Source organism: Centroberyx gerrardi, chromosome 19, assembly GCF_048128805.1.
Source record: "Centroberyx gerrardi isolate f3 chromosome 19, fCenGer3.hap1.cur.20231027, whole genome shotgun sequence".
In the NCBI taxonomy this organism is placed as follows: domain Eukaryota; kingdom Metazoa; phylum Chordata; class Actinopteri; order Beryciformes; family Berycidae; genus Centroberyx; species Centroberyx gerrardi.
In genome coordinates this window covers 25,086,925-25,111,924 of record NC_136015.1, presented here as the reverse complement: position 1 = coordinate 25,111,924, position 25,000 = coordinate 25,086,925, and the positions used below count along the sequence as shown (strand labels likewise).

The window sequence follows — 25,000 nt, the reverse complement described above, 5'->3', positions numbered from 1 at the left end:
TGCTTTATTTTGAGTTTGAAATTGATTTTAAATTCAATTCCAGTTAGCGTTAAAAAGGTCTTAAAAAGTCATATATTTGGCTCTGTGAAACCTGCAGATACTCTTGTGACAAAATGTTTTAATTAAATTTGAATCGACTTGACTTGGAATGTGAGAAAGATTTAAGAAAGTGTTTGTGAATGAGGTTCTGCCTGTGCTTTCCAAACAGCCAGAGGGTGAACCTGCACACACACACACACACACACACACACACACACACCTACACACACACACACACACACACACACACACACACACACCTACCATTTAGTTGCCTAGAAAACACCACCAATCCACTTTGCAGGAACACTTATACACCGGTACACACTCACATCTTCATGCATGAACAAACCCACAACACACTCACTATCCCTTACACACACATACACACACACACACACACACACACATACCTGTTACTTAGCCAGTGGAGGCGTGTGTGTGTGTGTGTATGTGTGTGTGTGTGTGTGTGTGTGTGACAGAACTTCCTATTAAGCTTCAGGATGTTTTGGTTGTAATTCATTGAAACATCTGTAATGGGCGTTTCTCACTTGGTAACACCAGATGACACCCCCCCACCCCCACCCCACACACACACACACAGTTACATCAGATCCTGTGGGCTGGTAACAGAACCTCCCTCCCTTTAATCTGCCTGCTGAGGGAGGAATGGATGAATGAATGAATGAAAAAGAGGCTGCTCATTGGCCACTATGTTGATGTTGACTTTTTCCCGCCAAGCAGAAAATATAAAACAAGCACAGATCCTGTACAGACCCACGACGCGTGTTCAGTTCTCTGCACTGAAGCACTGCGACAGATAAATGACCTAATTCCACTAACGTCACTTAAATACCACAAGATGACGTCAGCTACCGTTAAAGTCTGTATGGCAGCGAAGACGAGTTACTGTCTGCAAATCCCCGTTACTGACTGTGGGATGTTAAGTTTCACTGTTGTTTTCACACCAGGAGACTCTGTGGACTGACTTCAGTCTGCTGGTCTGCTGTCTGTACATCTCCACATTACAGACGTGATGTGATGCGACATCAGGAGCATTAGAGATCCATTTAGATCCATTTATATACAGCGACCAACTTTTGATTTTGTGCCTCTGTATGGGAAACACTGCATCTCACAGTCAAACACGTCCTCTAGAGGCCATCTGACGAAGCGCATCATCTCGCTAAGCGTTACCTGACTGACTGACTACCTGACTGACTGCCTGACTACCTGACTGACTGACTGACTACCTGACTGACTGCCTGACTACCTGACTGACTGACTGACTGGCTGACTGACTGACTGACTGACTGACTGCTGAGGGAGTCTCTTGAGGATGAGCAGAGTTAGATCTGTCTGTAGCAGCTCTGTGTTAAACCCTCCAACATCCAGCGGATCAATGTAGTGTATATACTGTAAAGGTCATTACATACAGGTTTCCACAGGTGAAGTCCCTTCAATTGTTTATAGTTTCGGGAAGAAAATGAACCGAACATCAATAAAGCCAGTCAGTCAGTCAGTCAGTCAGTCAGTCAGTAGGTCAGTCAATTTTTAGTCTTGAATAGCACTTGATTTGCTCGAGCAAACAGCAGCAGCAGCGGTTTGTTTGGAATAAACAGAAGAAGAAGAACTGAGTGAATGAAATTTTTTAAATGGTTTATCATTTTGGAACAAAACTTTCCACTTTATTATTTCTAGACTTTTTCTGTGACGTCCTTCTGTCATGAGTGTGTGTGTGTGTGTGTGTGTGTGTGTACATCAAAGGAGCATGCCCTCTAGCCTGATACTTCCTCCCTCATTCAAACTGCCTGAGCCTTTTTTCTCATAAAAGCAAGCCATCAAACACTTCACACACACACACACACACGTACACACTTGCATAGTTCCTGATGTAGTGAAACACACAGCAGCGTGAATGAATACACACACACACACACACACACACACACACACACACACACATTGTTTAACTGAAGGATGGGTGAAGAGTGTGACTCGTGCCGGTTGCCATGGCAGCGTTGATGTTGTGAAGGTCTGTGGGTTTGCTGATGGTTGTTGGCTGTCTAATTTCTGACTTTGTTCTGGTGACTGAAAGAGAAATCGTTGCACTTTATTCCAATGAAATATAATTTTTGTCAACATCGTAATCAGTTGTATGTTTTTCAGTCATGTTGCTGTTGCATTATGGGATGCTGCAGATGTAGATGTAGAACTGTTTACAACTAAACTAAAGTTGCTGTGCTGTAGTTGCTGTAATTCTCCCGAAACTGTTGTTTACGTTGTTATTCTACAAAAGCAAGAAATTAAATGTTTATTTTCTGAAAACGCACCAACATATTTTTTCAGTTTTCTGCAGCGCTGCCAGGATCAGTGACACTGTAAATGCAGTAAGTGATGTGAAATTACATTTGCCTGAGGTGGTTGGAAGAAAACTTTGCGTCCAGACAAATTCCCATAGAGAGTTTTTTTTTTATAATTCCAGACAGTAAACATTGATGCAAGAAAGTTAATCCAATCAAACTCACAAGTCTTAAATTCCCAGCTGGTGAGTTTTCATTACAACCTCAGTGCAGCCTGGTCTCAAATCAAGTCTGTAGTTAGATTATATCTCATATATTTTAAGATAAGATAAGATAAGGTAAGATTGCACTTTATCAATCCACAGGGGGAAATTCAGCAGCAATTGGCAGAACAATACGGTAAAAAAAGAGGTAATAACATAAAATAAAGGTAATGTACATAAACAGAAAAGTAGAAGAAACAGTGCAAATAAATGCAAATAAATGTAAATAATAATATAAGTGCAAGGACATATATTCCAGAGGTAAATAACATCCATGTGCAACACAGTCCAGAGTTTAAGTTTAGGTTACAGTTTGGAGTTACAGTGTGTGTCTCCTTGTGCAGAATAACAAACCCACAAGACAGACAGACAGACAGACAGACAGACAGACAGACAGACAGGCAGGCAGACAGGCAGACAGACAGACAGACAGACAGACAGGCAGGTGCAGACAGACAGGCAGGTGCAGACTTGCTTGTGAAGCAGCAGACGCACGACGAGATGCTCGTTATTTCACCCTGATATCCTGATACACACCTAAGCAGAGAGGAATTCAGATCATTCCTGCACAGTTCAGTGATCCAGGTGAGCTGGCAGGCTGTTTGTGTTCGGCTCCAGGCTGCTGGTCCGAGTTACATCACCGTCTTGTTGCTGCAGCCCAGCTAACCGTGGCCAGAGTGTGTGTGTGTGTGTGTGTGTGTGTGTGTGTGTTCTTACATAGCTGTTCCAACCTGATCTCACATGAATACGTGAAATAAACACGATTTGTTAACACGAAATTACGTGTTGGAGGAGACACGACTATAAACAGGCAGTAGTGTCTTAAATGTTGGTGAATTTTTAGCAAAGTTTTTTTCTTATTTAACCGACCTAAAGCCTTTCCCAAACCTTAACCAAGTTGTTTTACTTGCCTAAACTTAACCATTAGTCAACATTTAGCTGAAAATGTCGTGTCCAATCTGTGTTCTTGTCACAGAATCCAATTTATGGTCGAGGAACGTAATTTTCACCTAATTCCTTTCCACAGCAGGTAAATCTGCGTTTCAGAGTTTGTGCACATTTCACGAATTTTTATGAGATCTTGTGAGATTATGTTCTTAGTATGTGGACCAGCTGTCCTCACAAGGATAGAAAGATGAGGAAAACGTGTGTGTTTAGGGGTTTAGCGGACATAAAAATAAGTGAGATTTATGCCAGAGGTTCAGCGTCTTCCTCAAGGACACGACGACTGTCTCAGGGCTCGATCCTGTGAGGTCTGCATGACAGGAGAGTCACACTAACCTCCAGGCAACCCTGCCATCCCGTGTGTGTGTGTGTGTGTGTGCGTGTGTGTGCGTGTGTGTGTGTGTGTGGCACAGACATGACCCATTTAGTGAGGTTTAATTCCTTGTCCATTTGTTCAGGCTGTGATAATTAGACCGTATCTGCAGCGGACAGGGGGGAATAATGAAATGACAGCTTGGACCTCATGTCCCGCTCATCAGGTGTGTGTGTGTGTGTGTGTGTGTGTGACAGACAGAGAGAGAGAGAGAGAGAGAGAGAGAGAAAGATGGAAGTGAGTCACAGTCCACAGTCTAATCTGCCCTTCCCTCCAGTGTCTGCAGGATGATTTGTGTACTTTTCTAACCTGTATTTATCCAGGGGAAGTTTGCTGAGCACACAAGCTCTTTTTCTTCTTCTTTTGTCAGTTTCTCCGCCGCTTCACAGTCACACACCTTCACACCTGCAGCTGCCCAGGCAACCGCAGTCTGCTGCTGCAGGCACTGAGAGGCTTTTCAAAGAAGAGTCTCACTGTGCTCTTCAGCCTGAGACATCGGCAAGTCAAGTCAAACTTCACTCGTATCGCACATTTAATAAGGAAACTCAGTGTTTTATATGTGAAACAATATGCATAGTATGATACAGTAAGCATTACTGATGGGACGATATATCGAAATTCAATATATCGCGACACAAAAATATGACAATTCGTATGTTGTGTCAGGAACATGAATGGTGATATCAGCTCCATGTTATTCTGCTGTAGTAATCACTAATGAGACTCTTGACCATCACAGTTTCACAAGCTCTCCATCCAAATTATATTATTGTCACTTTGTAATGACATTTGTAAATTGTTGTTTACATTCTAGCAGCCAATGGCATCGCTGGAAAGATTTGTGTCTCAGAAATAAACAGAATTCTGCACAGTCAGACTTTGTCGTTACTGAACGTTTATTTATCACATCGTATCCTGGTTTGGATTGAATCCTGAACCTCAGATCGCGTATCGAATCGTATCGAGAGAGAAGCAATTTAAAAATGTCATTACAAAGTGACAATAATATAATTTGGATGGATGGATGATTATTACAGCAGAATAACATGGAGCTGATATCACCGTTCATGTTCCTGACACAACATCTCCGGATTGACACATTTTTGGATTGAGATATATTGAATTTCGATGTATTGTCCCATCACTAATATTTATAGTAGTACAGTCTGTGTGATGGAAGGTGTGTAGTTTTCATTTCACAGTGAACATTTGTTGCACTTTATTTCAACACTATTTTGTTGACATAATGTGTTATTTTTTGCAGGCATGTAATTTTGTATTCTAGGATGCTGCAGATGTAGATATAATCATGTTTAACAAAGTAGTCTGAACTGCATTTTCTGGGTAAGTTTGGTTAACAGAACGATATTTTCCTTGAGGGGATCTTTAATGTGTCTCAACTTCTTCCAATATGAAGTAGCTTGTAAAAATAGACGTTCGGTAGTTTCCACAAGGCCGACGCTCGGTGTGTTTATTATCCTGAGCTGTTTGTTAGAGAATCAAACTCTTCTCTTCATCATTAATCAGCCGTGCGCCGCTCAGATTTGGGTCAACAGTTTTAGTAAGATGTTTCCTCCCTTTCACCAAATTTGGGTCAAGTGCCTGAAGTGTTTGTGTGTGTGAGCATGTGTGTGTGTGTGTGTGTGTCTGCAGTACATGCTGGCTGACTGTGCAGCCGCGTTTTCAAGGACCGGGAACCTGGAAATGAAGCTGCCTCTGTCGCGTCGGACAGCTGGGGAATTGAATAGAACAGTTTAAAAAATAAAGAGAGAGAAATGGAGATAGATCAAGAAAGAAATGTAAAGATGGCTCATCACCGGAACAAATAAGCTGCCAGGACTTCAGAACCTCTCCTCCTAATCCCCTGAATCACAAATCTCCTCTACTTACAAATATAAAACTACTAATCCCCTCTGTAGCTTTATTTCTTCCCCTGCACTTCTCTGTCTCATGATCATTTTATCGTCAGAAGACTTGACTTGCTGCATGAAGAGAAGACTTGAGACTTGACTTGACTTGGGTTCTGGTGACTTGGGACTTGACTCTGACTTGTACTTTGATGACTTGAAAAGGTTTCTAAAGTCTTGACTTGAGATCTTGTGTTTGTGTAAATGACTTAGATTGAAAGTGATGAGATTTGTTCCAGCGGACGACTGAATTTAAATTCTGTTTTCTGAATTTGTATGGAATGATTGAATTTATTGAAGTTGAAACTGATTATAGAAATCAAACTCATGATGCTCTTACCAAGTTTTTATCCTATTAAAACCATATTGCATTGAAAAGTCCTAGATATTTAGTTTTCTTTAAGATATTAAATTGATACTGGACTCAACTTGACTTGAGACTTGTGCCTCAAGACTTGCGACTGACTTGGGACTCGAACAAAATTGACTTGGTCTGCTTTGACCCTTGACCTCCTTACAATTTATTGCTTGTAATGTTGATCTCAGAATTAAACCTTCTACTGCTTCTTCTTCTTCTCTTTCTTCTTCTTCTGCTGTTGCTTCTCACTGTACGTCTCTCTGGATTCCAACATCAGCTAAATACGTGAAATGTAAACGTGAACCAGAGGCGTCATCTGACATTGGAGGTTAAGACTGATAGTTAATGCGAGCCGATCAGAAATTAATTTTCAAAGAGGCTGTAAAGGTTTCTGAGTGTGTTTTTGAAGCTGCTTTCAGTTTGCTGCCCAAAGCAAGTTGATACCAAGTGCAAAGCAGGTGGGACATTTCCTCTCTTATGTAACTCTGAAGAAACGCCGTGTTGTGGCAGATGTTAGATGGATGTTAGTCATCTGCATTCTTTCATTTCAAGGACAGTTCATTCTCTATAGCAAGGATTTATCTATAGGCTACTGAGAGTTTTGGAGAGGGGGGGGGGGTGTTAAGGAAGGCAGGCTTAGATAAACTTGAGCAATGTGTCAACTAAGGCAACCTGCAACTGAACCAGGGCAATCAAGATGTGGATTTGCACCACTGTATATTTCAATACGTGTAGTAGTAGTAGTAAAAATAGCAGTAGTAGTAGTAGTAGTTGCAGTAGTAGTAGTAACCATGGGGGTTGCCCAGGAGCTCAGGGGCCCCTAAGCCAGAGCCTGATACATGATGATGCTGTCACTAACTTTACATTTACTGCCCTGCAGTCGAAGGGTTTAGTCATTTATATCAACACCAAAGCCCCAAAATCCCCCCTATAATAACCTAAACATTTGTTTTGAAGGTGTCAACATGGCTCTGTCACAGTGAGTGTTCCCCTCAGTTTATCTACAGCGCTTTAGCAGTAAAGTGTGCATTTTTGTACAAAGGCCTTGTAATGTAAAGTCATGGTTTTCCACTCCTGATCTGTCAGAATAGGACCCACTGACTCATATACCATGCAGCTGCTGTGTGGCCAGACAGTAGATTTTGGGGCATTGCAGGCAATCAGAGGCATTTTGCACTTTAAAATATGTTTTTTAGGCCTAGAGTAATATGTGTTTGCACCTTGTAATTCCTTTGTAATTGTTTATTCAGTTTCCTCTCCCATAAGTGCAATAACAAAAAAAGATAATAGGCCTAGCAATATTATATACGCAATGAGAGCATACAATAGTTTTTTATGTTCATCTCACTTTTGTATTTGAAAAACTGTTTTGAATATGAATTTGAATCGGTCTTTAATAGCCTAGTATCCGACATACTGTATGTTATCATCATCTTTCAAAAAAGGCTTCCACTTTCATGTCCATCCTCACTAGATTAACGGGTGTGTTACGTAAGATTATTTCATGATTTGTTTAGCCTTCAGAGGTCTACCTGCTATTTCATTTGCAACATGACTTGCATTCAGTTGTTAGAGGTGACTTAAACATATTCCAAATTTATATTCAGATAAGTGTTTTTCTAACGCGCTGTTGGCTTTGAGTGTAAATTCTGAGCTGTAAATCCTGAGTTGAGATTCAGGTGATATTGTGCGATTGGCTCTGCGTATAATTGTGTGTGTGTGTGTGGGGGGGGGGGGGGGGTATCTGTGCCCAGGGCCCTTTGTCTCATAATCCGCTTATGGTAGTAGCAGTAGTAGTAGTAAGAAGGCCAGCAAGGAGGAGTTCAAGGGCCTCTATAACAAAGAAGAAGGAGGTCCTCCGCTGAGAGAAGGAGGTCCTCTGCCGAGAGAAGGAGGCCCTCCAGCAAGAACTTGAAGAGCTTAAACTAAAGCTCCCAAGAGAGGCGGCCTTGAGCAGCCAGGAGCAGGTGTGCAGCTCTGGAGAGGGAGAAGAGAAAGAGCTGGGAGAAAAACACCCCGAAAAGAAGAAGCCTTCCATCCTGAGGAGACTCATCAAGGCCCTGACTCCAAAACGCAAGAAGGCGAAAAAAGGAGAAGGAGCAGCAGTCGGTGGCGTCCGAGCACCAGATGACCTCTGAGTTTTATGTGTCACGTGATCCGAGGTGCAAATGTGTCGACTGTGCCATTTGGAAATATCACCTGAAGCGAGGAGTCCAACTCCAGCTGTGACTCCAACATCTTCCTCATGCAAAGAACCTGAGCACATTAACACCTGTGCTCACACACACACACACACCAACACTCATTTCCAACCCCCCATCCCCGAACACACACCTTAACACCCATTTGCACCCCCCTACACCCCCCTCCTATTTTCCTTAATAAATGCTATCACTAATGATATCTTTAAAATAATGTACTGCCTGTATAGTTTTGTTTCTGTAGAGAATTTTGGGTCAATAGCTGTTTGAACTTTCTTATGCTCTACTATAAATCTTTATATCTAAATGTTGTCCATAAAAGGTGTATAAATGGAGTTTGGCATTTTTTAAAGTAATAATCTGTCACATTTTCATATGAATAAATGCCTGTTTTGCTCCTCTAACTCAACATTGATCCAACCTTTATCCAGTTCATAAATCTTCTCCACCTTCTGTTCTGAACAGCCGGTGTCTGGTCGCTCTTTCCTGGGGGGAAAAAAAGTTTGGAATCAACAGAAGAAGAAGAACTGGGTAGTTAGCATGAGCAGTGATAGCCACCATGGCTGAACAGACAAAGAAGAGAGAAACTCAAACTGCATCAACAGAAAATCCCAAGCTCCGCCCACACTGTTTGATTGACAGGTGATCTGTGGGTGCGGGAACACCAGCTCCGATTTCATTTGAATAACTTTATTGGCTGGAATGTTGATCAGAAACTTAATATTTGCCAAAGCAAAATGTACAAAACGGTCAATTTTCAACAAAACCACACACACACACACACACACACACACACACACACACACACACTGTCCCTCACTCTCTCTCTCTCACACACACAAACACACACTCTCTCTCTTGTCAACAGTGCTTGAATGCTACTTGAACTGCTGTTTTCAGTTTTGTTGTTCTTGCTGCGGCTGCTGCTGTGTGTGTCTGAGTGTGTGTGTGTGTGTTGTGTGTGTGTGTGTGTGTGTGTGTACGCCTGTGGGAGTTGCTGAGGTTTTAGGGTGTTTTTAGTCACTCTTTTCCTCAGTCGTGTGGGATTTCTCATTAAAGAAAATCAAAATGTCTTTCTCTCTCTCTCTCTCTCTCTCTCTCTCTCTCTCACACACACACTCATGCACACACACACACACACACACACACGGTGTCTCTCTCCCCCTTGCTCTGTGTAGAAAACACTGCGCTCGGTCCCCAGAGGTGAAGACTCATCTGTGAATATAATCTCACTGACAACGCACAGCAACACGTTGCTGACAGGTGTGTTGTCAGTTGCTCGACCCCGGCAACACACCGGGGCAATTTTAATATCGCCTTATGGCAACGTTACATCACCTTTACCACTGTTAACCCTACTGTGTATCTCCTGTAGACACGGTCTGAAATGTACTTTTTGGCTCCTGCTGAGGGCTCGTAAAAAAAAAAAAAAAACATAAATCCAAAATATTTAATATCTATTTACATAGGAATTCAGTTATTATTGTAATTATTATAAGTAGTAGTAATAGTAGTAGCAGTAGTAGTAATAATAGTAGTACTGGTAGTAGTTAGTAGATGCTGCCACTTTGTGTAGAGCAGCGTAACAGGCAGCCAATCAGGAGCCTGTTTGATACAGAACCGTTGTTTTGCTTTGATTTGATTGGCTTACGGTCAGAGACAGCGTACGGTGGCCAGCAGGGACAAAGTTTGAGAACAGGCAAAGACCAAAAACTGTTTATAACCGTGGCGTTCAAATGTTATCGTCTCCAAAAGTAAGCGCTCCTAAAAAGAATGTCATTTTTAACACGTTTAAGTTACTTCATTAACATATGTTGTGTTGAAAAGTGACACAAATGCGTGTCGTCCCAAAGAAGACACACAGATTTGACGAAAACGCCACATCCTTTGGCAGCACAGCCTGTCTTAATGCCTGCCGAGATTACAAAGTTTTTAATTCACCGTTTTGCTCGATGATGGATGACGCCTCTCCTCTCCTGCCAGCCGTGTGTCTCTGTCAGCTGCTTTGAAGCTGATAGGACTGGAGTGGGAGAGCCTGCAGTCTGGAAGCATCACACATCAGACACATCACAGACCTAAACTGTGTTTGTTTGTATGTGAAAGCCACCGGTGTCTTTGTGCCGCTGCTGCAAACCGCTGCCGGCAGCGATCCCACAGCAACGCTCCACCTGTGTTCTTCTGTAAGCTTTTCCTCACGTAAAGAAATGTGTGTTTACATGCACACAGTTCTCCGGTTACCGTAAATAATCAGATTAAAGTAATCCTCGAGTTCCCCGTTTCTTTGATCTTTGATGCTAAGTCATCGCTGTGATGTCTCTGCATCATACTTCCCAGAAATCACCTGTCAATCAAACAGTGCGGCGTCTTCTTCCTTTTCCTTCTTTTTCTGTTGATGCAGTTTGAGTTTCTCTTTTCTTTGTCTGTCCAGCCATGGTGGCTATCGCTGCTCATGCTAACTACCCAGTTCTTCTTCTTCTGTTGATTCCAAACAAAGCAGGAAGCAACGGGGCTAGAACTAACAATACTACTGGTGTGAGATAGAGGAGACCAATCGACTCCAACATGGACTCACTTGTTTACAGTGATTTTCTCAAGCTATCACAATTAATTTTACAATGATATATTGATGTTTAAAAATGCTACGTATTGCACCTTTAAAATAACTGAATGGAACCAAACTAAGGTGGCCAAATAAATAATTAATTTGCATGATTTTTCTTACGGTCAAAGTTTTCCCTTAACCAGGCGAGGAATATTAATATGCATGTAAACGAGGTCGGTGTCAGAAACCCTCTCACAGGCCATCTGCTGCTTCCCTGTCGTGGTTTTGTTGAACGTAAGGATTCGGGAGCGCCGGGCCTGCGGTGCGTAATTGGCTTCTATTTTCATCTTTCTCTCCACCGGCGGAGGAAGACAAGCTCCCAGCAGTGTGGACTGATAAAACACACCAGGCAGAATACAGTCAAATCTCCATCTCTACATGTGTCAAAATCACTGTTCATCTGTTCGGTGGAAAAAACCCTGCTGTTCAGGTCCCATTCACACTCCTCACCGCCTCAGCCTGCTCCCCGGCACACACATACGCCTACACACACACACACACACACACACACACACACAGAGACAGAGAGAGAGAGAGTAAGATGACTAGTATGTCACACTGAGCCCTCGCTGTATTATTATGGACTGTCTTAGGGCTTTTTTCGGCAAAAATATCCCATGCAAGATCCTCTCATTTCAACCGGAGGATCTGCATGGTTTCATTACATCTCAGTGTGATTCCCAATACACACTCATTCACTCACGGGCCGTCCGGGAACTTTTGGGGGTTCAATTAACAATCTGGTGATGGCACCGATGTTTATTTATGCTTTTCTGCATGACAAAGTTATCAGACTTTACCGTTGTATCGTCTGCTGACTGTAGATAAGAGGCTGCCAAGAGTAAAATATTGATATTTTGGTGCTCTAGTGATGAAAAAATTACTAGTGGAGGACAAGTGTGTATCCTGCTTGCATGTTTATCCAGGTTTTTTCATTATTTACAGCCACATTATCCAGGTCGATCTCTACCAGTCGTCTAGTTTCCCCTACGGAGCAAACTAGTGCTAAACTGTGCTAGCCAGCGCCTCCTCGTTAGCTGCCTTTCTCAGCCTGGAACCCAAATTTTTGTATTCTCGCTCCCCGAGGCCGAGGCTCATTAAAACACAGTAGTAGTTATATTGTGGAAGGAGCCACTGGAAACAGGCCAACGAGCCAATTTGCATCCCGACCCATGGTTTAAGCTCAATTTACCCCCAAAAAACAATTCTGTGGTTCGTTTGGCCTCTTGTTGCCAATTGTCGAATAGCAGTATAGTAGCAGTAGTAATAGTGGTAATAGCAGCAGCAGCAGAAATAATGGCAGAGTAGCAGAGTAACAGCAGAGTAGCAGAGTAACAGCATGGAAATAGCAGGGAAATCTTTAAGAACACCATGCTGACAAAGTGTTGGACGTCTCAGAAAGTTTTACAACCTAATGAAGACGAATCGGAAACACACTGCAGGTCAACAGTCTGGACCCACCTGACTGAATGTTCTGTGTTTCATTCTCTTAAAGCCATTTTGATCTAAAGGCTTCTGCTTAAATGCTTGAAATGTGTTTCTTAGACAAATATAAATAGTGAAGTTGATCCTATGTATTCATTTCTTTCCAAAGCCTTTGCCTTTCCATCAAGGCAAAGGGTGGCTACTTTAAAGAATCTAAAATATAAAATAGTTTTGATTTGTTTAACACTTTTTTGGTCGCTGTATGATTCCATTTGTCTTATTTCATAGTTTTGATATCTTTACTGTTATTCTAAAATGTGGAACATCGTAAAATGAACGAAAAATGTGGCGTGTCCAAACTTTTGACTGGTAATGTCGTACGATTTAAGACTATAAATGTGATTTTAAATGAACTAGGCTCTCTCTGATATAAAGACGGCTGTCAGAGGCTCAGAAAGGTAAAAGGCAGTCCTGCAGTCGTGTTTCGTTGAGTTGAGAAACGTCTCCGGTCTTGATGAGTCGTATTTATCCTTCAGAGATCCGGAGCCGCTCCTTTTCTTCCTTGACGGCGAGGCTGATTCATGAGCTTTCCTGTCCTCGCTCAGATTTATCTTGACAGAGAAGATGCACATTCATCTGAGCTCCTAACTGAGATGATTTGATCGCGCGGAGCGGAGCGTCTTCCTGTCCGGCGGCGGCGGCGGCGGCGGCGGCGGCGGCGGCGGCGGCGCTCCACATCAACCAACAATACAGGATTAGCTGCTGTCCTGTGGGGGTTTCTATCTGCCAGAATAAACTTCTATCTGGCCTGATTATGTCCCGCTGTTAAAAGGAGCTTGTTTTACATTTGTAGTAAAGCAAATCCTTTACAGCTCTTTGCTGCATGTGACAGCGGATTTAGTTTTTTATTTTTTAAGGTATGTTTATTGGTATTTTTCAACTATATGACAACAGAAACAATAAGCATTATGTCCAGACGGTACAAAAATACAAAATGGGCACAAAAGACACTTGCAAACAGACAAAATAAATAAAAGAATTATTTAAATTTGTTAACCAGAGCCGTCGCTCCCTGAGTCGCAGGCTGGAGACCTTTTGCCTCTCTGTGTGTAAATTAGCAGAGCGTAGATAAATCTCTCCACGCTCCCTCCAGCCTCAGGTGTGACAGCTGACCTTTGACCTGGCAGGTATGGCAACTATTGGCCTTGTGGTTGCAGCCCCTCCCTCCCCCTCCGTCGCCTCGAGCTGTTACCATGGTTACCTTAACCCTGACCATAACCTCAACTTGACCGCTGGACCTTCGGAAGACGTTCTCGGTTTGTGACTTTTGAAGCGTCACAAATAATCCGGTAATTAGCGATACAAATTGATGCTGTTGAGGAAGAAATGGAAAACTACCTGTACTAAGAAACATTTCCATATGCCAACTTAATATGTGACCTTTGACCCATATTTACACCTTAAAGACTCCATTAAACAGCATCTTTACTTCCTGGATTTGATGTATTTCCAGTTGAAACAGGATGTTAAGGCGGGACATAATGCAGTGAGGGATCAATCAAAAGTCTAAACCAATGGAATATGAGTCAGAGAGAGAAAGGCAGTTTTATTTGATGGGAGGGGTGCGGAGGGGCGGGACTGTTCATAAATTGTATGGTTTTATTGATTAGAAATACAGCATGAGGTCACCATGAAAGATACTCGGTAGTAAAAGTATTGGGAGTTTATTTCATGGGGTCTTTAATGATTTTATTAGTGCCTTGCTCTGTCCATTGAGCCACACAGCATCTGACTGATCAGCCTGCAGACCCACCCTGCACTCATGAATATTCATGAGAGTGTCAGTACACTAGGAGTAGACTCATTATAATATTGTTCAGACTTGGCAGACCTAGTTCACGTCCTCAAGTTGAAAGTCTCGACCCCGGCTGTCTTGGGATCCGTGACTCTGACTCTCTGACCTGTGGAGAAACTCGCCGCCTGAGGCTCCGCTCCGCTAATAACTATCTGCTGCAGGAATCTGTCAACACGCCTTTCTGCTGTAAGTTTCCATTCCCTCCCTCTCTTTTCTCTCTCTCTCTCTCTCTCTCTCTCTCTCCTCTCCCTCCACCTTCCTGTCCTTCCTCTTTTAAGGCTCTGTCCCCTCCAGAGGGCAATTTGTCCCAATTTAGCGAAGGGTACAGTGTTATTTTCCTCTTTTTTTTTTTTCACCAAGAGGCGAGTTCAGATCCATCAGTCGGGGTTGAGACGCTTCACCCCTCTATCAGCTCACATCGGGACATTTTAGATAGTCGCCAACCACAGAAAGTCTGCTAAAATGACAGAAAACAGAAGCGAGAGCCAAGCTGCTGAGGAATCTGCAGGAATCTTTTCTCACTCACAGATTTTCTAATAGTTTGTGAAGCCGTTAGAATAGAGGAGAAGCTGTAACGAGGTGGATGTACTATTTATTTCTGCTAAAAGTATGGATGGTATGACTCTCTATGCCCTCTTCATGTCCAGGGGCGGAGCCAAAGGGGTGGCCGGGGTGGGACCCTCGGTGCCACCCCAAATTTTCTTGTATGTCATTGGCTGTTTAACTCCGACTGACACATTGAAATTGCCTGAAATGTAAGATTTTGTTGTTTTAAGTGACCAAGGCGGCCTTTTTAGACAGAAAGAAATGCTAAAGAGAGTCTTTTTCCTCTTTTCACCAATTTTCGCATTGAAAATTGTGAGAAATGTTTTTTAACTATCGACCTTGTTTTTACACTTATGGTCCTTGGACCCCCAAGTTAGTGGTGCCCCCCCCCCCCAGATCACCTGTCAATCAAACAGTGTGGGCGGAGCTTGGATTTTTCTGTTGCTGCAGTTTGAGTTTCTCTCTTCTTTGTCTGTTCAGTCATGGTGGCTATCGCTGCTCATGCTAACTACCCAGTTCTTCTTCTTCTGTTGATTCCAAACAAACTGAAAACGTAAAACGCATCACTTCCTGTGCAGCAGAGGATAAGGAGAAGCTTTATGAACTGGATTTTTTCACTCTTTTTTCACTCTCATTCTTCTTGTTTTCTCAGCCACACCCCAACTTTGTACTTCTGAGTGCTGATCTCTCTCTCTCTCATTCTGTCTCTCTCTCTCTCTCTCTCTCTCTCTCTCTCTCTCTCTCTCTCTCTCTCTCTTTAGCCTTGTCTCCCCCATCTTCTTTGTCTGCTTTATTCACATCTCTTAGCTCCTCTCATTCTTCCCCCGCTCCACTGAACCTTTCTATCCTTTTCTCTCTCTCATTCTCCTTTATTTTCATCTTTCCACTTTATGATCCACCTTTCTCTCTCTCTCTCTCTCTCTCTCTCTCTCTCTCTCTCTCTCTGTCTTTTCCAGTCTCACATTGTCTGCCAACACCTTTCTTTTTTTCCTCCATTGTTTTGATGTGAGATGTTTCATCAACGAACATCAAATGTCAAATCTCCTTCTGTCTCGCTTTCTCTCTTTATCTCTTTCTTTCCATCTCCCCACATAGAAGCATGTGTGTGTGTGTGTGTGTGTGTGTGTGTGTAACCTGCCAGTTTAGACACTGATATAAATTGCAGCATAAATAATTCAATAACAAAAAATAGAAGAATGCTGATAACAAACAAGAAACGGGACAACAAAAACCCCACAGAAAATACAAAATAAAGGAAAATAAAGTCCGAGGGGAAGACGAGTGAATCAAGAAGGAAGAGACTTTACATTGGTATTCACCACCTGTGTAATGTCCATTAATACGCATTTGTCTCCCGCCTTTCCTTTGCTTTTTCTTCCTTTTCTCTCTCTCTAACCTTCTCTTTCTTCTGCTCCATCTGTCCAGGTGCGTGTGTTTTCCCAGTTGTGCTGTTGAAACCACAGAGCTGCTTCTCTCTCACTCAGCTTCTCTAAACGCCGCCTCGCCCTTCACTTTCAATTCCTGTTCAGACCCCCCAAAAAAAAAAAAGTGCTAATTCCACAGATGCTTAAACCCCGCCGGCCTTTTCGAGATGCATTCTGCCGCGAGTCTCCAGAATTAAAATCACTTAAATCTCAGAGTACGATAGTTAGACGGGAATTAGTGGTGATTAAATTAGATGTATTGATTGAATAAAGAGTTTCACAGTAGATGAACTCTCAGAAAACAAGGTGCAAGAATGTTCCTGGAAGAGTACAAATGCTGGTCGGTGGGGCTGAAATATATTAGGGGACGAATATTGTTCCTTTAGGCATTGGGTTCATATTTGTACCTTGTCTCCTGTACCTCTAAAGGAATATTTCTGTACCCCAAGTGGCAAAAATGTACATAAGTTGATGCTTTGACCCTTCGAAAACCTGCAGGTACGTCCCTTCAGCAACAAATACCTAAAGGACCACTGGTGCACCTTTGGGTGTCACTACCAAACCGAAACCCCTTAATTTGATCCCTGAAATGTCCTTAATTTCTCATTACATAAACATTAATTATCCATTCAAAATAAAAAAAGTAAGGTTAGTATCATGGGTTTTTAAGGGATTTATGTATGGGTTGATTCATGAAGACACTACAAATTAAGGGATTTTTCATGTGTTTTGTGCAGGTTTACAGGTTATTGAGTGGAAATTAATGGGAAGTTCCTGTCTCCCTGAATTTTACATTAAAGGATAAGGCCGGCGTTTTTTAATGCATTTCTTACCATCAACGAATCCTATGAAAATAACAAAATCAGCAATTAATTTGTTTTGCTAACAAGTCTCTTAGAAAGTAAGGAGTCAAGACTAAGGGGGTGTTTAAGGAGGTTTTGATGGGGTCTCCTCCATTAAAAACTCCCTTAATTCATTTTAAGGGGATTTTGCATGAATTAAGGGGTGAATTTATGTAAAGTAATGAAAATTTAAGGTTATTTTAAGGGATTACTGGTTCGTAGAGTGTACTGAAAAGTATTGAACCTCGCGCTCAGATCCTTTGCACAACTGGTGAAGAATATACAGGTAGATCACACAAAAAAACAAAAACTGAAGCTCATCTTCTTCTATGTTTTTGGCACCGGAGAACAAAGAGACACAAGACAAACAGCACAGGACTGACACAGCTGCTCATCATTGATCATAAGTCGCCCATTCACTCAGCTTTGTCAATTAGCAGATCATTATTATTGACAAGAGTTCCAATGACAGCAGAATGATGAAAACAAACAAGAAAAAGAACCATCAAAGAAAAAAATGCACAGCAAAGAATGTGATCGGTCTGTCCGAGAGCGAAGATCATTTTTATTCGGTCACGTGTAGGTAAACGTTGACACGTTTTGACCCATCTGGCTTCCCATAGGGCTTAGATAACGATAAGCACAAGCACTCATTCTTTCCAGTGCGGTGAACTTATTGTATTTCTTATTATGTCACCTCTTCATCTGCCTGCTGAACTCATATCAGAGTCTCTCCGAAGGTTTAAATTCCGACACTGCAGAGACTTGTAAGACGTGATAGACTTCTCCGCTGCTGTCAATGATGAATGAAATGACTGTTGAAGAAATGTACAAAAAAAAAAAAAAGAAAGAAAATGCCACCTTCCCCCCCCCCCCTCTCCTCGGAGATGTTAAAAACATGCCGCGACCTGAAAGAAATATTCTCTTATATACATCTGGGGGATGAGAAATCGAGTGCCAGCGGGTTTAGATGCAGCTCTTACAGATGAGCATGGCAGCAGCAGGCGGCCAAGTATGTGTCAACGCTCTGATCTGATCTGAAGGTAAATCCCCCGCCCCCCCGCCCCCCCGCCCCCCCCGCCCCCCCGCCCCCCGTCCCCCCCGCTGACCGGCCACTCGCGCCTCCTGCTTATTTTAACAGTTTTCAACTTTAATCCGGAATGAAGGAAAACCGTCAAGGATTTGTTTTCATAATCGTCGCTGCCTCCTGGCTGTGTGTGTGTGTGTGTGTGTGTGTGTGTGTGTGTGTCTGTTCTGTTTTTAAGCCTTTATTTATTCAGCGAAGGATTGCGGAGCATGCAGGCTTTTCTTCTCCAGCAACGCCCAGATTCACTTCATCATGCAGTTTTACACACAGTCACACCTGGGAACTGTCCAACACACACACACACACACAGTCTGCTGCTGCTGGCTAGTTTGAAGTTAGGTTTCCATTGGTAGTAGTCAGAGGCAGGGACTCGAGTCACATGACTTGGACTCGAGTCAGGGTTTTAATCGGTTGAGTCTTGACTTGATGCATGAAGAGGAGACTTGAGACTTGATTTGACTTGGGTTCTGGTGACTTGGGACTTGACTCTGACTTGTACTTTGATGACTTGAAAAGGTTTCTAAAGTCTTGACTTGAGATCTTGTGTTTGTGTAAATGACTTAGATTGAAAGTGATGAGATTTGTTCCAGCGGACGACTGAATTTAAATTCTGTTTTCTGAATTTGTATGGAATGATTGAATTTATTGAAGTTGAAACTGATTATAGAAATCAAACTCATGATGCTCTTACCAAGTTTTTATCCTATTAAAACCATATTGCATTGAAAAGTCCTAGATATTTAGTTTTCTATAAGATATTAAATTGATACTGGACTCTTGATTTGTTCTGACTTGACTTGCTGTTCTACATTTAGACTTGAGACTTGACATTAATGACTTGGATTTGACTTGGACTTGACTTGGTAATCTACATTTAGACTTGAGACTTGACATCATCTTCTACATCTTTGCAAACAGAGTCTACTGGGTCTAATTCTGTGTAATTCTGCAGAAAGCCAGTGGGTTTGATGGAGGAAGGCGGGTGTTACAGATGTGTCATGGTGTCCAGCGAGCCAATCAGTTGCTAGTCTGCTCAGTTTCAAACCAATAAGCAACCAGCATGCTCAGCTAAAGCCAGTGAGAAATCCAGTGTGTTCAGTCTGTCTTTTGATTGATTGATTGATTGATTGATGGACATTTTTTTGTATTTTGTTCATGGCAGTGTGTCACGATCATCCAACTCAAGCATAACAAAGTATCTACATACATATTATAAACACAAAATATTAAAGTCCAATGTCATTTATATGCGTATATCCATATACCCATATACACAGACATATATATATATATATATATATATACTGTATATTCGTACCATGACTAAAAAGGTATTTTCAGTATATATTGTTTTGAGAGATAGATATTGTAGATATTGTTTTTCCCATTTCAGGTCACTTTTTGTCTTAATTTTCCTCTCATCAGTCTTCCAGTGGACGGAGATCACCAATATCTGAAAGAGTTAAAATATTTTGAGGAAAACAAACTTCAGCAAGAGTGAAAAAAAAAATACTTGAAAAAAGTGTCAAATGGTCAAGTTTGTCGTCCTGGAACGTTAAACTTTACTACACTTTACTACACTTTACTACACTTTACTACACTTTACAGCACTCAAGCTGAACTTGTATGAGTTTGGATGCAAAGCAGTGTTTTCCAGAAACTGGCTTCTGACCCAAAATATGGGTCGCAGGAAACTGAACGTCTTGAAAGGTTTGGTATGCAAAGCTACTGACCGTCTCACCAAAGATGTTTTAAATAATCGCACTACAAAGCAAACTGTTGGTGTTGAGCAAACTGCCTGAAAGCAGGTTAACTCTTCCTGCATCAGCCTACACAGTGAGGCTTGGGTCAGAAGATAAAACACTTCTTTAACCGTTATGTGTGTTTGCTAAGCAGGCGCGCTCTCTCCAGCAGTGAAGCGGGAGGTTAAGTGCCTTGTTCAGGTGCTTGTTGACAGCGGTTGTTGATCAGGTTGCCAGGTTTCCCCCCCGGGGGATTCGAACCGGCAACCTACCGATCACCGCCTCCCTCCGGAGAGGAGCAGCTCGCGGAGCGCTGTGTGGAAGATAATTGGCTCACAGAATCTTGTTGTTGCCTAATTTCTCTGGCCTTTGCCACGCTGCACCGGACCGGCTTTTTGTAAATGAACCGCCGCCGCCTCATTAGAGCCGGTTCTGTTTTATCACCCGGTAAACTGTCGAGACAAACAACAGAGCGGGCTGTTATTTTTCATCTGCTGAAAACTAAGTGCCTCTCTCCTCCAGGGTTTAATTATACTGTGTTGAATTGAATTAGAATTAATGAAGCACTTTGTAATACTTTGGGACAGAAGCTGCACATCAAATTGTCCTACTTTTTACCACTGTACATGTTTCATATCCTTCTTATCTAGTACATGCTTTTTAATATGCATATCTATGTCCTACAGCAGTGGTTCTCAACATGGGGTCCGGGGACCACCAGGGGTCCTTGAGGGGGTTCCAGGGGGTCCCCAGCAAACTGATGAATTGTTAAACTTCAGCATTAAGTTAACACAATTAGAGAATGTAGAAGAACGACTGTTTTGATCATAGTTTCTCTGTTATCTCTCTACCTACAATACAGACAGTCATGGGATTCTGGACAAAATCATATCTGGCAATAAAAATATTCTCAGATTTGGGTCAGAGAGACAAAATCTCATCAAATGGGGGTCTGTGGCTCTAATGTGGACTAGATTAGGGCTCCTGGATATGAAAAAGGTTGAGAATCACTGTCCTACAGGATGGTTTTACAGTGTCTTCATGGTACACGGATATGCGATATTGTTCTGAGGCTGCACAATATGAATTTACACTTCTTCAGGTGAAAGTGTGTCAGTATTTCCTCGCTGTGTGTCTGTCCGTCTGTAGCTGAAGAGACGTTCATGTGCAAGACTCCGGCCATCGCCGACATCGTGATCCTGGTGGACGGGTCCTGGAGCATCGGACGCATCAACTTCAGGCTGGTCCGGATGTTCCTGGAGAACCTGGTCAAGGCCTTCAGCGTGGAGTTCGACAAGACCAGGATCGGTGAGGAGGTTTTTTTTTTGTTTTTTTACTTCAGCAGAAAGAAGAAAGGTCAAGTCGCACACTCTTTTAGTTTCTTTTAGTTTTGTGCTCTATTTATCCCGCCAAGCGTTTTCAGCTACACAGCCTTCGTCATTGTGAGACAAAGGAAATTGAATTACTTCCTTATATGTACTTGTACCGGGTCAAAGGTCACACAAATGTTCTGTGATAAAACCATTCATCACCATCATTTAATCACAGCTTGTCAAGTAACCAAGTAAAAAAAAACTAAAAAACTTTCATTATAGCAAGTCCTTAATCCCATGTTACCAATGCATACACATATTAACAAGATTCATCACATCATCATCAATTATCAGTTCCATAATTACAACTATAATATCTAAACTAAAAGAGGTTTTGGTTTTTGCCATCACTGTCAATTTGGTATTTGAAGGGTTTCATTATAAACACTGTATACTCTAATTGCTGGATGCTTTTATCCAGACCGCCTCACTTAAAGGTTTTTGTAGAAATTCAAATTTTCCTTTATTTATACACATATATGATCAAAGATGTTTAATGAGACATTGTTAAAATTACATTTTGTTTGAGTGGTTAAATTTAAAATTATTTTCTAATAACAACTTAAACTTCAGACTAACTCCAGGAAACGCATCACAGCTGGACTCGGTCTTGATTGGCTCCCTCACTACAGAATGACTGAAATCTGTCCAATCAGGGTCCAGTTTGCAGCATCTGAACTGGAAGTCAGCAGCTCCTCTAACTGGAGTTAGAGGAGCTGCTGTCAGCCAATCAGGGTCCAGTACTGTGACGACTCAGTCTTCACATTCATTCAGTTTAACTCATTCAGTTCAACTGATTCATTTAACTTTCATTAACTTTTTTTTTTTCATTAATTTGAACTAAACTTCAGATATCTGCAAAACATGTTGAAGAACATTCTGATCCTGAGCCAGAGGAGATTTGAAAACAAAGTCATGAAACTGAATAATGAATAATGTGCTGCAGTGAGACCGCAGGCAGAAAACATTTACAACATTTTTACAATATTATCAAACATTAAACAACAATACAAGCTGTGGGTTTTAATTTAATTACTTTTTTTTGTCCCTCTGCTGCCAAAAAATGAATTCCTTGTTGCTAAACAACAGTAAACGTCCTTAATTGCTTTGTTCTGCTCATGTAAACAAGGCAGAGTGACACTGCTGAGCTGCAGTGTGAGGTTCATACAGTATATTGTGGTTATTAATACTCATGGAGCAGCTCTCGTCCAATCACAACGCCTGGTGGGAAACAAATATCACATAAAATACCATGAGCTCATACTGTATGTTTTTAGCATGGATCGTCTCAATGGGATTTGAACCCCTAACTCAGTGTTACCGACTGAGATACAGAAAGAAAATACTATTTTATAGTGATGGACGATCTTCTTATCTCACGATTCGATACTCGATATGTGGTTCATGATTCGATACAACCACGATACAATGTGATAAATAGAAGTTCAATGACAACAAAGTCTGACTGTGCAGAATTATCTTTATTTCTGCAGAACCAAAAGCCCAGTTTTAAAAGTTTTGGCGCTTCTGAGTTCTTGTGGAAGTTTGTTCCAGCTATGTGCGGCATAATATCTGAAGTAAGTTACTTACTTTACTTTAAAAAACACCACAGCTGGTTTAAAAATGTTCAGTCAATCAGTCATGTTGAATGTTAAAATCGTAGATATTGATCCCCGAGGAATAGTCTCTTCATTACCAGCACACACAGTGAAGCGAGGCAGAAGAGTGACTCATCGTTTAAACTGAGAGTTTAAATGAATCTCTACATTTACAGATGATGTTGTAGTTTATATGACTGACTGCATGAATGCTTACACTTCAGTTTTGTTTAACTTTGAAGCATAGACTGACTGAGAACTCTTCTTCTCTGTGTGTGTGTGTGTGTGTGTGTGTGTGTGTGTGTGTGTGTGTGTGTGTGTGCAGGCCTGGCTCAGTACAGCGGAGACCCCAGGATCGAGTGGCATCTTAACGCTCACACCACTAAAACCGCCGTGATCGACGCTGTGAAGAACCTGCCGTACAAAGGAGGAAACACCCTGACAGGTACAGAACACTCTGATTATTATGGTCTGTTGGGATCATCCTGTATCAGTCCATAGGCATCAGTCACAGGTGATGCTCACAAAGGTAGACAGACTAAAATCTCTACCAGCGCTTATTCAACTCTGTTCAGGTCAATGCAAATTCAGTTACTATTAAAAGTAGACTCAGACTAAAATCTATACTTTATTCCACTAAATTCAGTTCAATTCAGTTCATTTCCATTCAGTTCAATTCAGTTAAATTTACAATTACAGGTAATACTGACACAGGTGGACTCAGACTAAAATCTGTATTCTACCATGGCTTAATTCAATTCAATCCAATTCAATTCAATTAATTTCAGTGTATAATCGCAGGTAATGCTCACAAAGATAGACTGAATTAAAATTAGATTAAAAGTTATTTATTTTTAAGTGTCTAAGATTAAAATCTACACTCTACCATGGCTTGTTCCACTCAGTTCAATTCAGTTTCGTCTAACGCAATCTGATTCAGTTCAATTCAATTCAACTTTATTGTCCAGTAAGGGTAATTTGTGTAGACGGTTAACGATAAAAACACACAGTAAAAACAAATAGTAAAATACACAATTAAAACACCCAGACAGCGATGTGCAGGAGGCGTCAAGTTCAACCCAAACAAACACAGTTTTCACCATGTGACATTAAGATGAAGATTTAAAAAATCATCATGTAATTTACAGACAAACATCAGCTGATCAGAGCAGACTGAGTCAAAAGCTCAACACAATGCAGTGAAAGGTCATCAGTGTGAAACACAACATGAGACACTCTGGTTTCATCTCTGCTGTCATGTGACAGCCTGGTAACTCCAGCGTTATGTCATTAGTGGGCCAGAGGTATAAACTCATTATGTTAATTAACTGTTTACTCATTAGGCTAAAAGCTTGTTAAGTTCATAACTACACTGTAAACCCATTATGTTCATTAAGTCATTTCAGCTGGGAAACAAACTGACAGCCAGGGACTTAATTTACCGTCACAGCTATCCTTTAAAGGTATTATAATGTGCTCTGATGTTGAGCTGTCAAAACTGAATGTGTCAAAACAAGGAGAAAAGAAAAACTAAAAAGCCTTTATTTACTGTTGCGTCATGGCTGCCTTTAATTATGCATATCACTGCTGTCATATGGAAACCTCCGATTGGTGATTTTGATGTTTTAACGGCACTTGAAGGATGATGTGGTTCTATGGGCTGAGAAAATGAAATCTGTTCAAAACCCCGTTGGCTAAACTCTGAAATGCATGTTGGGTAATCTGTAAGGCTGTTTATCTTAGTTTCTTGTATAGCTGTATAGTTGGAGATACTGCTGTATGGTTTTACAGTTCACCGTACACTGATGCAGGAAAACAACCAAATAAAGACACCTCGGATATTTTTTATCATGTTTTTTTCCACAGAGTCACTGTTGCGACTGTCACTAGATTTAGCGACTTTTCCGACCCCCCCTGGCGACTTTATCTCTCAAATGCGACTAGCAACAAATCGGGCGACTTTTTCGGGCCGTGGGGAACAATGTTAACGTGTTGAATCTGAACGTATTTATCGACAAATTGAGACGACTGATGCCAATTCGTGCTGCTTGTTTGTCTAAATCAAAGAGGTCTGATGATCACAGTGCTTCCCTTTCACAGCGCAGCCCCCCCTCCCT

At 41.6% G+C, this 25,000-nt stretch overlaps 1 protein-coding gene across 1 annotated transcript in view; it reads left to right on the top strand.

Moving 5' to 3' along the window:
• Window positions 1-25,000, top strand: part of col14a1b (collagen, type XIV, alpha 1b) — a 208,527-nt gene that overhangs the window by 38,266 nt on the left and 145,261 nt on the right. The window contains 2 exon segments of the mRNA XM_078290196.1: window positions 21,062-21,220; window positions 23,209-23,328. Coding sequence (XP_078146322.1) covers window positions 21,062-21,220; window positions 23,209-23,328 — 279 coding nt within the window.